We start from the raw sequence: 11,359 nt of genomic DNA, 5'->3' as shown, positions 1-11,359 counted from the left end.
ATTTAAGATTAATAGATTCAAATAGACACTGACATTCTTTTTTCAGACCATTTAGAATCTACCTGCACTCCCTGGGGAGTAAGAGTCCTCCATGTGAATGAAACCAGAAGAATCACCACCCAAATCAGGCAAACAAGCCAGGTGAAGGCAATTGATAAGGAAATGAGAGGAAAAAGGATGTTGATTAAAAACCAAAACACCTTCTGGGTTGTCTCACGGAACTCAGAAGTTTTTAAATTAGGGAAAGAGAGGAGGAAAAGAAACGTGAGAGCTGGACATCACTGGGAGGAAGCAAAGAGAAAGAAGTGGCATGAGAAGAGGTAAGGGTGCTTAGGACAGGCTGGGGGATATCACTGTCCTTAGTAGAAGCCTCATAATATACTCTCATAGGCAGAACAAAAGAACAACAGCAACACTTAGTGACGGGATAGGGAAGGACAGTTAAAGGGAAGGGATAGAAGAAAAGCAAACAAGTCCCAATGGTGTCTTGAAGAAAAAATAAATTGGAAATTCAGAAATTTGTGTTCTCCACATACTTTTGTAGCTGCTATGTTGGAGACAGCAGTCAGGCAGCTCGCTGGGAGACACAGGAATGGCTCTAAGCTTCTCAGATGAATGGGATGAGAAATTGAAGGCTGGTTAAATTAATCCAGCTATTAACTATTTTTTCCTTCGAAAGGAACAAGAGAATGTAGTTGATAGAAAAATACTGTAGACCCAAAAGTGTACAATCCAAAACCAACTTGTTTGTGTCTGTGCTAAATAGTGCAGGCTGTGTTAAATGCAAATCTTAACACATCTTTTTTAGGATTATGGTTATCTGTAATTTTGATAGGGTTTTTTTGTTTTGCTTTGGGTTTTTTTTTTGTTTTTCCTCAAGAACACAGCTATGCACACAACTTGAGATAATTTTTCATTCACCAACACACTAGACCACCAAGTTTATACAAAATGTTGCCTTGTGCTCAGATGAAGTGTCCCTGCCAGTCCCTAGTGCTGCGATGTAGAATGATGCAAACAGCATATAGACAGAAACTCTGAAAGCCTGGGAGTGTTGTTTCATGGCTGTTTTACAAAAATACTCTCCCATTCGTGATCTGCTGTTTCCATTCTTGCAATGTAATACCTCTGCACGGTGAATTTCACCCTGGTGATCAGACACCTGCTAACTGGCGCTTACGGCATAATACAAGTGAATGCGGCCGTGGATGGCGAAGCTTTGCTGACACGGGGCCACGGCGGTCCCGCAGCCCCACGCCCCCACTTGGGCACCCCCCGGTCCCCCCCACGTCCACGCCGATCCCCGCTGAACCGCGAGCGCGGTGGCCGCCAGAGGGACCCTCTGCACTGTGGCACCTTAACCCACCTCAGCTAAAAATTTAGTTAAGCCGGGCCTAAACAGCAGGATGCTGCGGCACATCGTTTCCTCAGCTTTCGCCGAGGCGAGCTTACCGGTGAAGCCCGGCTTACAGCTGCAGATGTAGCCCTCGGCCGTGTCGTAGCGGAAGGTGGGTGGCAGGCCGGGGACGCTGCCGTAGCGGCCGGCCCAGGAGCGTTCCACGCAGTCCCCACCCGAGAGGCAGGGGCTGCTGCCACACTCCCCGATGTCTTCCTCGCAGCGGGACCCCGCGTAGCCTGCGGAGAGCGCAGAGGAGAAGGCGTTCAACCGACCGGCTAGTCGTTCGTTCCAGACCCGACAGTGCTGTTGTGACTATATGCTGTGACTACTAAGATGCGCTTGGTTTCAGACTCTTGTCAGCTGCTAAAAGATTCCCTCTGCTGCTCAGAGGTGTGAGCGTTTCCTTGCAGTTCTCTGCCGGGGCTCAGCAGTAGGGTATTGCTGTGGCGGTTCTGCATTAGCTAGCTGAGCTGAGCTATGCTGTACAGACTCGGGGTTTTTTAGGAAGTAATGTGGAGATGTGTGTGGATAATGAGGGGCGCTGCGTTGTGGTGTAGGTATGCTCTCAGGTTCTATGAAGGTTTCTGTTTCTTTTGCACCACTTCTCTGCAACAGAGCAGGGCAGGGAGTATAAATTGGGTTTGTAAAGGGCTTTATCTGGAGCTTGAAGTGCCACAAAACTTGATTTCTGGAAAATGCTGAGGGTTCTGTGCAGTTTTTCCATTTCTAATGCAGCAAGAACCATATAGTCCAACACCACTGTGGCACTTACTCCTCACCGTGCTCTGTGCTTCTGCATCCTCAGTAAGGACACGGACGTTAAACTCTCTAGAGAGACATCTGTAGTTAGGCCGCGTGCTGAAAGATTCACAAAGTCTCTCGAGAACGCGGGGTCTGTGTCCCCAGTGGGGCTGTGGGAGCCTTTTCACAAACGGCTGGATAGGCAAGTATTGCTGGTGGAGGAGAGCCCAGCCCAGAGTGTTCCACCCTATGCTGCCAGGCAGAAGAAGTTACACTGGTGATGTTAAGGAGACCAGTTTCCCAATGTAACACCTAGCTTAATTTTTATTCATAAGCAGGCAACATTTTGCAATGAAAAGTAAGTTTTTTTAGATGATCTAAAGGTCATGCTAATGAAAACTAAAAAAGTCAGCTGCAGTAGTGATTCACGTATCATATGGGTTGAAGGATTAAGCAACTGGGAGACAGATCCCAGCTTTGACTTATCTCCTGTCTTGACCCCATAATACTGGCACTTTTGGTTTTGCCTGCTTCTGCTGTACAGGGAAATCAATCCTTAGCTGCAAAAGGAGAGCAACTTGCCCATAAGGCTCTGGCTCATGGTGAGTGAAGCCCATCTAAACACAAGTCCATAGAATATTTTTAAGGTGGTGTAGCTTCAACCTTTTATTGTATCAGCAAAAAAAAATAGGACATCTCTAATATACAAGGAAAGAGAGTGTTTGTAGGAGAATTCAGAGCTTACCTGGCCAACAGTGGCATATGTAATTGTTTGCGTTATCCTCACAAGTGCCATTATTGTAGCATGGTTGTGACCAACATAAGGGAGTTAGGGTCTCACAGTGTAGGCCCATAAATCCAGTACCAGTACAGTTGCAGCTGTACCTGCAATACAGAATGCAATGTTCACTCTAGCTGGAAGTCAGGAGATCTGGGCTTTGTTCCCAAATCTGCGCAGGCTTCTTGCATAGCCTTGGCTAGCAGCTTGCACGGTTGAGTCCAGGCTCAAGACCACCATCTGGTGCTCTAGGAGAAACCATAGAAATTGGGAACCAACAACAAGATTTTTCCTGAAATATGTGTGTTTTGTCTGGGGAAAAATATGCTTGTGAAATTAAATTGGTTTTGACAGACCATTTCTTCTAAGTATTACTGAACTTCTTTTTTCTTCCTATTTTATTTTTTGGAGAAAAAGGTTTCTGTCATTTCTAATGCAGTTCTTGTAGGTTTAACATTATTCACAAAATGAAAAGGCGAGAGGCAGTAAGTATGTTAGTATCCCTTTCTCTCAGACTGGTGGAAATTGAATTGGCAAAAAATAAGAAAATTTCTGTTCCTTGACTAAGTGATACATTCTCTTTTATGAAACACAATATTTTACTGTCAGGTTGGAAAAAAAATGTCAATTGCTTGTATAGTTCCAGTAATAATTATCAGAAACAAACATTTATTCTTATAGTATTTTATTTTACATTAAAATGATACACTCCTTATTGTACAATTGAAATCATGGGGAATCTTGCTGAACAAGACATAATTATACTTATGTGATAATTTCTGTGCTTACTATCTAAGTCTTAGACTTGGAGTAAATACATGGAGAGAAAGTGCAATTGTTGAACGTGAGGGAACATCAGAGAACAACTGGCTCCTGCAGTCTAACAGACAAAAAAGTGTAAACTTTTTACTACACTATTTAAGTGTACATAAGCAGAAACTTCTGGCAGGCCAGTTTATTACTAGTATATGGATTATTCTTAAATCAAAATCAGAGATGACTTAGACCAGCTGGCATTTGAATTTAGGATATAAAAAGTAATGAGGAAGATGTGAATCAGAAAAATAATTTTCATTCTGAGGTATGTTTTCAAAGCAGAAGTTTCTTTCTTCTGCTGTATTTTTCACACATTTCCTCCATGTGCCTTCAGTTTGGTGCTGTTCAGCTTTGTGGTGAGGTTTTTTTTTTTTTTCCCTGCTTTAGTCCATGTTCCTTTTACCCTTTGGTCCAGAATCACAGAGCAGTGAGGAATATTTACAGCTTGCTGTTTAATGTGAAACCCCACCCATGTGCCTTTTTTCTCAGGTATCTTTGTGTTTGACATTGCTGTCGACCTTCAGGAATTCTGGAGGGTGCCCTGCTTGTGGGCAGGCTATGACTAAGCAGGCAAATGGCTTTTTCTATTAACAGTGATACTCTTAGATAGTCTACCTAACATTATTTTTGGGGCTTCTTGTTTGATGGTCTCACAATATGCAGAAAGTAATACGTGCAAATACGCTTTCCTATACAATCAAAAGAGCATCTTCCTATGGAAGAAAGGCTTGGAGCATGCAGAGGTATCCTCTGTGACTGAGAACACCAGGTTTTGTAGGTCCAACTAAGGCACCTTTGTAAGTTGCTGAGTTGAAATAAGGGATGTGCGATAATGTGAAACTGTTTGGTTTTGTTGTTGTGGGGATTTTTTTTAAGAGATCAAGTTCTACTTTGCTGCCTTCATGAAACATCACTGGAAGATCAGTCTGAAATTTGGGAGAGAATTTGGTTCGGTGTTTGTGTTTACGGCTTTTAATGATATATCTGTCACCTTGCACATTTCTGTGAGAGCTGGTGGCACACACAAAAGCCTCAGCTGTACTGTAGCATTAGTCAGAAACAGAAAACTAGTGTTAAAAGGCTACAATTCTTCATTTAACCCAAAAAATACACAAAAGAAAGGAAATTGCTAGACACCCTTCTGTTTTGAATTGCTTTGTTGTCCAACACTTTTCATCATGTAACAAATGTGGTAAGAGTTCCAATCGTTCTCCAGATACCCTGCTGTATTACAAGCCAATTAAAATTGCTCTTACATGTACCTCGGCTTTAAAAGCTAGGAGAAAAATGAGTAGGATTAAGTCTGGCCTGAATGAGCATCCCAGTTTCTCACCTCATGCATTATCCTCAAAAGGCTTGCAGGTTACTAAGTGGCTCTGCTGTGAACTAGTCAGGTGCAAGGTGACCTCCCTCTCCCCGCTGCCCTGCTGTAGCTGCACTGGGAAACAGTAAATCGCTTTGTCCTGTTCAGAGTTATTCAGCACTGCTGAAAAGGAGCACCACAAGGTTGGTGCCATGTCACCACGCTGTACAAAACCTCATTCCCAGAACATGATCTCTTCCCCCTCTCATTCAAAGCAAGCATGCCTTTTGCTGACATTCATTTTGGACTGATTTTTGGGGCACTACAATCTTCAAAATTGGTTTATAAAAACTGGAAAATACACAATAGAGGACAAATCTTATATTGGTGAGAGGAGCACTGTATGAATACACTTACAGACTTTCAGACTGAGTTTATACATACATATTTTCAGTTTGGGAATCTCATACTGAGTATGCAAAGCCGGTATCGGTGAATGACTACCAGAGCTCTGGCTGCCAGGGCTGCGCTTGGACCTCTGTATGGGGCTATTAACAGCAAGTGGAGCAGCTCAGTTTTCTGTTGCCTCATATTCTATTTATTTATTTAGTTTTGCCCATGGACTGAAGGAGCAGTTGTCCTATAAGTCTGTAAAGTTCCTGACACATTTCCTAATAATACCTATTACTACGGTTACTGTTATTACAGTTTGCCTCTATTTTCTAATGCTTCTGCCTATTGGTGTGGGCAGCTGCTGTTGGCAAATTCAATTTTATACACACACATATCTTCTGGAAACTAAAGTCTGATAAGTGTTAGAAATAGAATTTATTTCTAAATGACAATCCTCAGGGCCAGATACACAACATGTTGTAAATATTTAAAGTACAAGCATGAAAAATTTACTTCTTGGTCAGTCTTTGCCATAAATATTTTGTTGTCCTATTGGCTCTGAAACCAGACTTGCATTCTTTAATCCTTTTCAAATTTAAACTGAAATCATTGCAGGATCAAGGAGTGATAACCACAATTTGAAATGAAATCAGCTACCTGGCAGCCCAGGCTCTTGTAGCGTTCCCATCTGCAAACAGGAGCTAATAGCACCTCCCAGCAGAGTTACCCAGCTGGAGAAGACGTACCTGTTGGCATCGTCCGTGCACTGTCCCCCGTTGAGGCACGGCCGGCTGGCGCACTCGTCGAAGTTGGTTTCACAGAGGTGGCCGAGGAAGCCGGGCGCGCAGGAGCAGGAGAAGCTCCCCAGGGAATCGCGGCAGGTCGCGCCGTTCAGGCATGGCTGTGACCAGCACTCATCTATTTCCAGCTCGCAGTTTGTACCTTCAAAATCCGAGGAAACAAGCAAACCCCAAACTTAGGAGGTGGTTACTTCTGGAGATCTCAGCAAAGACTGCTTTAAGTATAATATTCACATAATTTTTTTTTTTTTTTTTTTTAAGCAATTGCCTAGTTTTAAAAGGTATTTCCTCATCAATGTGCATTGCAAATCTAGGTTTTTTTCAAGGCTTGGGAGAACTTACAAAAGAACAAATCAGCTGTTATTCACAAGAATGGGTAGAATAATAACTTCTTCTGTTAGCTTGAACATGGAAACCGAATTAACTAATTTTCAGATTATTCAAACTATGCCACTATCTTATTTATATAATACAGAAGTGACTAGTAATCTAATGACTTCAGAAGAGTCCATGTAAAGCTGCACAGTTAACTGAATTAATTGGGAAGCTGTCTGTTTAGCTATGTTTTATGGATTTCTTTTTTTTTTTTTTTTTTTTTTTTTGAAGGTTTAGCAATATGTAAATAAATCGGCCTATGATGCCATGTTTGCAACAGGTCAGGATCTTGGAGCTGCTCTTCAGAGGTAATTGATGGAACTAAATCACTTCTAATATTAGTTTACAGCTATTTAGGATAGTTGGCAGGTTGAATATACACTCCTTTTTCTTATCTCTAGCACAGTCCAGAAAACACTAAGAAAATTACATAATTAATGCCTTGCAGCTCCTGCTTCGATTATTTCAGGGGTTTGTATGCTTATGCATTTATTTAGTATTTGGAGTAATAGAATTTTATTTTTTAAAAATAATTTTCACCTGCCAAGCCAATTTGTTTTAACAGCTACAGAACTGGCCATAAAACAGATGCAAAATGGCAAATTATAATGAAGAACCTGCTTTTAAGTGGAGTTCCCTATATTTTTTTTTGGCTCAACAAAGTATCAGTAGTATTATAAATAGTTTTCGGAGGAATTTCCTACTTAAAAGAGAATCTGCAGCCCTGAGAATGGGTTCCGTTTCTTTGGAGAGATGAAGTTTTCAGTACAGGATGATGGGGCAGGCTTTCACAAGATGGGAACAAACACATTTTGAAGATAGATATTATCTTAGCAATTTATTTAGGAGCTCTCCTCTAGTTCTTTCTGTTATGTTGTTCTTACCAGCTCTGTCCTGCTGTGAAATTTTTACGTTCTAACTCAGAACACCCTTCTCGAAACACTGAGATTCCTAATATTTAGCGCTGTTACTTGATCATTAATTTATTTTGACCCCTGTGAATGTAACATCTTAAAAAAAAAAAAAAAAAAAATCCATGTTACGGATAAATACCTGGAAATATCTTAAAATGCCAAAACAAAATTTGAGGATGTTAGCTCATAACTACTTTTAATTGTATTTAAACATTAAAGTGCAAGTTCATCTTTCCCGTAGTTCAAAACCATTACTGCTGTAATTTGAGAGAATATATTTTTTTATAGTTCCTTGAGACCACATATAGAACACTGGATGGGTGAGGCTGCCTGTCCCGTGCCTCCACTTTGAGTCACTGCCAGCTAGCCACTCCTTTCAGCAGGAGCCTGCTGCGAGACCCTAGCACAGGAACCGCTCTCTTATGGCTTTATGGTAATGTACATTACATCCAGATATAGTGAGCAATCCCTCCGTGGTCATTGCCCTGTGAATTCGCTGTAATTGTAAACAATGTGTTTGCAGAAGTATGTCTAGTGACCGTAAATCTGCCAAAGCTTGTTAACAGCTTACTGCGAACACTAAAAATCATGTGACAAAACAAGCCCTGTGCAACTGATCCTCAGTTCAGCCAAATCTAAAACTACAGGCCTGAGAACAGCCTGACGATTAACATGAGAACATAGCGTTGTTGTTTTGGTTCATGTCTTTAATCTATCAAGCCCAGTAACCTGCCTTCGGCAATGTTGCCTCAGAAGAAAACTTCTTTCTGTATAATGCATCCAGCCAATGCGATATGCCACGCAAATGGGGGGAATTCCTTCCTAGCCTCTGCTGAATCTGCTGTCAGGCTTTCTTATATGTGAAGGAGAGATGAAAAGATTAGATCTGCATTTGCACCTCAATCTAACATTCTGTCATAAATATGCTGTATGCCAAATATCATATGCCAGAAAGGAAAAAAAGTACCAACAAACCCTGCTGCAGTTATTTCATGGGGCTACACCATCAAGAGCAAAGGCATCCTGTCTGAGAGCAGGCAGGGTGTTTCAGCAGATACCAAACCGCACAAGTGGCTTGAATTGAGAGACTGGAGAGGTCAATATAAGTGATATTTATAACTTTTGCAGTTTCTTTGAAGAACTAAGATTATTTCTTATACTGCTTGCTTTTCAAATGAGTCCTACTGTGCACTTCTTTGTACAGCCCCAGTCAATAAAAAGTAAATGCAGGTGAGGATGAAGGAAACACAGCCAACATTTTCAAACTTGCCTGCCTACAGATATATTGTAAAAATCTCCTTCTGGTCAAAGACACTAGGGGTTTGCAGGCCCAGCATAGTTCCAGGAGGACCTGCAAGTTCTTAGTACGGCTGGAAATTGGCACGCACGTCACCCTTTCTGCTCTCCTACACTGTAGTGCTGTGCTCGGACAAGGCAGGTACAGAGGACTGTCCCCAAATTTCTCAATCTGTATATAGAAAACTTAAGTGCCACCGTCTGAATAGAGTGTCAGATAGCTATTTTCTAGGCACCAGCTTTGAAGGGACAAGAAGAGGGTTCATCAAAAATTAGAGGGAAAGGTTCAGTTTCTTGGAGCAAGGCTCATCCTTTCTGCACACAGGTCTGTACTAACCACCTGCATGCACACACAGATGTAAGTTGTTACGGGTGTTACAACACTGCACTATGCAGACACAATTGGAGGAGAACAGTGGGGCTAAATCAAATCAAAGGTTTCAGCACTGTGAAGTTATGAACTGCAACAAGCAAACTTTGGATGTATGGGCTCTCTGCTAGCTAACCTTTGTTTTGAAAACCCTTTGACGTGTGGCCAGTGCTGCTAGGCTCCTCTCAAGTCAGTCTTGTGCTTAGGAATCTCAGCAGAGCTGAGAATCTGGGCTGAAGCCTCTGATCAGGCTGGCTTGGGCGCAAGGTCGGGAGAGCTGGTTTGCAACTTGAAAGCTAAGGAAGGAAACAGGCTTTCCACTTTGGCAATTGCTGTTGGATGGACAATGTTGTTTGTTACCGATATCCACGGTGATACTGCCATGAGTTTGTTGGCACACGACATCTGTACTTGAGGTGCTTTGTCCCATGGCAGAGGCTGCTGTGCCTCTGTTTGCCGTTAAGTGCTTAAGACTTATGATGCATCTACTCTAAATATTTCCATGGTGTATACATTATTGATAAAAATACTGCATAAGAATTGAAAGATCTGTCAGGATTGATTTCCTCATATTGTACAGAGTTCATCCCAGCTATGGTTACTTCATAATAAAAGCTATTGCACAAATGAACCTAGCTCATTGCACCTATTTCATCTGTCACTGAAACACTTTCTCTTGCTGTTGTCTTGGGCTAAGACTGGGATTTGTAACTGCTGTGCACCACTGATAGTTCACACTAAAATGTTCACTGGCAAGGAAGGGCTGGCTTCAGCTGTGTCCAGCAAGGTAATTAATGCACCTAGCTGTGGGTAATAACAGGCTCTTAGACCATGCTCTGTTGGGGTGAATTAAAAGCCAGTGTAATTAGTGCAACGGAGGAAAAAATGCATTTGATTTAGGTAGCCAGCAAAACTTCAACAAACTGATTGAGCTTCATTATTTAACAGCTGCGTGACACATGTCTTGTAAATAATTTCACACATGCAGAACATTATCATAGAAACTGCAGATTTCATGCTAAATTTTCCAGTCTTTGGCTCTTAGTGCGTTCTAACCTCTTCCATTTGTGTAAGAATTATGTGTGACATTTCTCAGCTATTTTAAGAAGTGCTGCAGCATACCAATCATACAAAATAGCAGTCATAGTCCATGAAACAAGTAGCAACTGCATCCAGTAACTCAAGCATTTGGTTAACATTACTGCTGTAGATTTACTGTACGTTCTCTACCTACATATCAAGAGATAAAACCTTTTTAACATCTTAGGGAAATGAGATGAGGCTGGATGACTTCCTACAGTAATTCATGGTGTCAGGCCAGGATAATAATGGTTGGCAAGATCCCCTGACAGAGTAAATGAGGGTTTTTATTACCAGTGGGTACACCTCAGGGCTTTCATCCAGTAATCCCTCTGGCTTGTGCATTTAGCACAACTCACAGCAAGGTGCAGAAAACAACAAAAAAGAATGCTTCTGATAAATCATTTTGTTAAGTAGCCTTTAAAAACTGGTGTTTTACTGCTGAAGGAACAGTCTGCTGCTACTCTATAGAATTATTATGATTAGTCTCTTTGCTGCTGGAAGCAGTGTCGGAGCTGTATGTCAAAACACTGCAGCCTCTTCTGCTTTGTGTTTTAGACTACTTCTCCTTTCTTGGTTTTCTCCTCATTTCTTAACTCCACTTGTGCTGAGTGTGGAGCACTTGGTGGCATTGTTAGATTTTTGGTGAGAACAGAGAGCATCAGCCTGAGAAACAGCAGAATTTCGTGATGAAAGTGGAGCAACGCCAGCAGAGCGAGTTCCCCTCAGCAGTTTGTGTTGATCTAAATCTTAATTTATTTTATTTTGTTTGGGCTTTATTATTTTATTATGTTTTCTCTCTCTTTGTCTCTAAGGTGTATATTCTATGTCTTTCAAACCGGGTTCTTGGGCTATGGATCCAGGCCTGGACCTGACTAACAGTGCCAGTTAAACAAATACAGTTTCCTGAATACAACAGGAGGTCTGGGCTAAGTCTGATCATTGCAGAGTAACCATGCTGGCTGTTAATAGGTTTTTCCTTCCTTCTGCTCTTCGGCTTTTCCCCGGTTGTGCAGTTTTCTCCTTGGCTGGCCTGGGCTTAGACACCCGCTGGCAGCAGCGGGGTGGCAGGAAGGTAACAAGCTTCCTTCAAA

The 11,359-nt window shown here is 41.9% G+C and overlaps 1 protein-coding gene across 7 annotated transcripts in view; it reads right to left on the bottom strand.

The window, feature by feature from the left end:
• CRB1 (crumbs cell polarity complex component 1) overlaps positions 1 to 11,359 on the bottom strand; it is a 128,264-nt gene that overhangs the window by 83,798 nt on the left and 33,107 nt on the right. For all 7 annotated transcript variants that reach the window (XM_033000652.2, XM_042804365.1, XM_033000651.2 and 4 more), the window contains exons 3-5: positions 6,177 to 6,372; positions 2,886 to 3,025; positions 1,453 to 1,635 (exon numbers count right to left, since the gene is read on the bottom strand). In XM_033000652.2, the coding sequence (XP_032856543.1) occupies positions 1,453 to 1,635; positions 2,886 to 3,025; positions 6,177 to 6,372 (519 nt within the window). The remainder of the gene's footprint in view (positions 1 to 1,452; positions 1,636 to 2,885; positions 3,026 to 6,176; positions 6,373 to 11,359) is intronic.

This window comes from Tyto alba, unplaced genomic scaffold (genome assembly GCF_018691265.1).
Source record: "Tyto alba isolate M040663 unplaced genomic scaffold, T.alba_DEE_v4.0 Super-Scaffold_1000006, whole genome shotgun sequence".
Taxonomy (NCBI): domain Eukaryota; kingdom Metazoa; phylum Chordata; class Aves; order Strigiformes; family Tytonidae; genus Tyto; species Tyto alba.
Note: the sequence above shows the minus strand (reverse complement) of the source record. Positions and strands in the feature narration are given on the sequence as shown.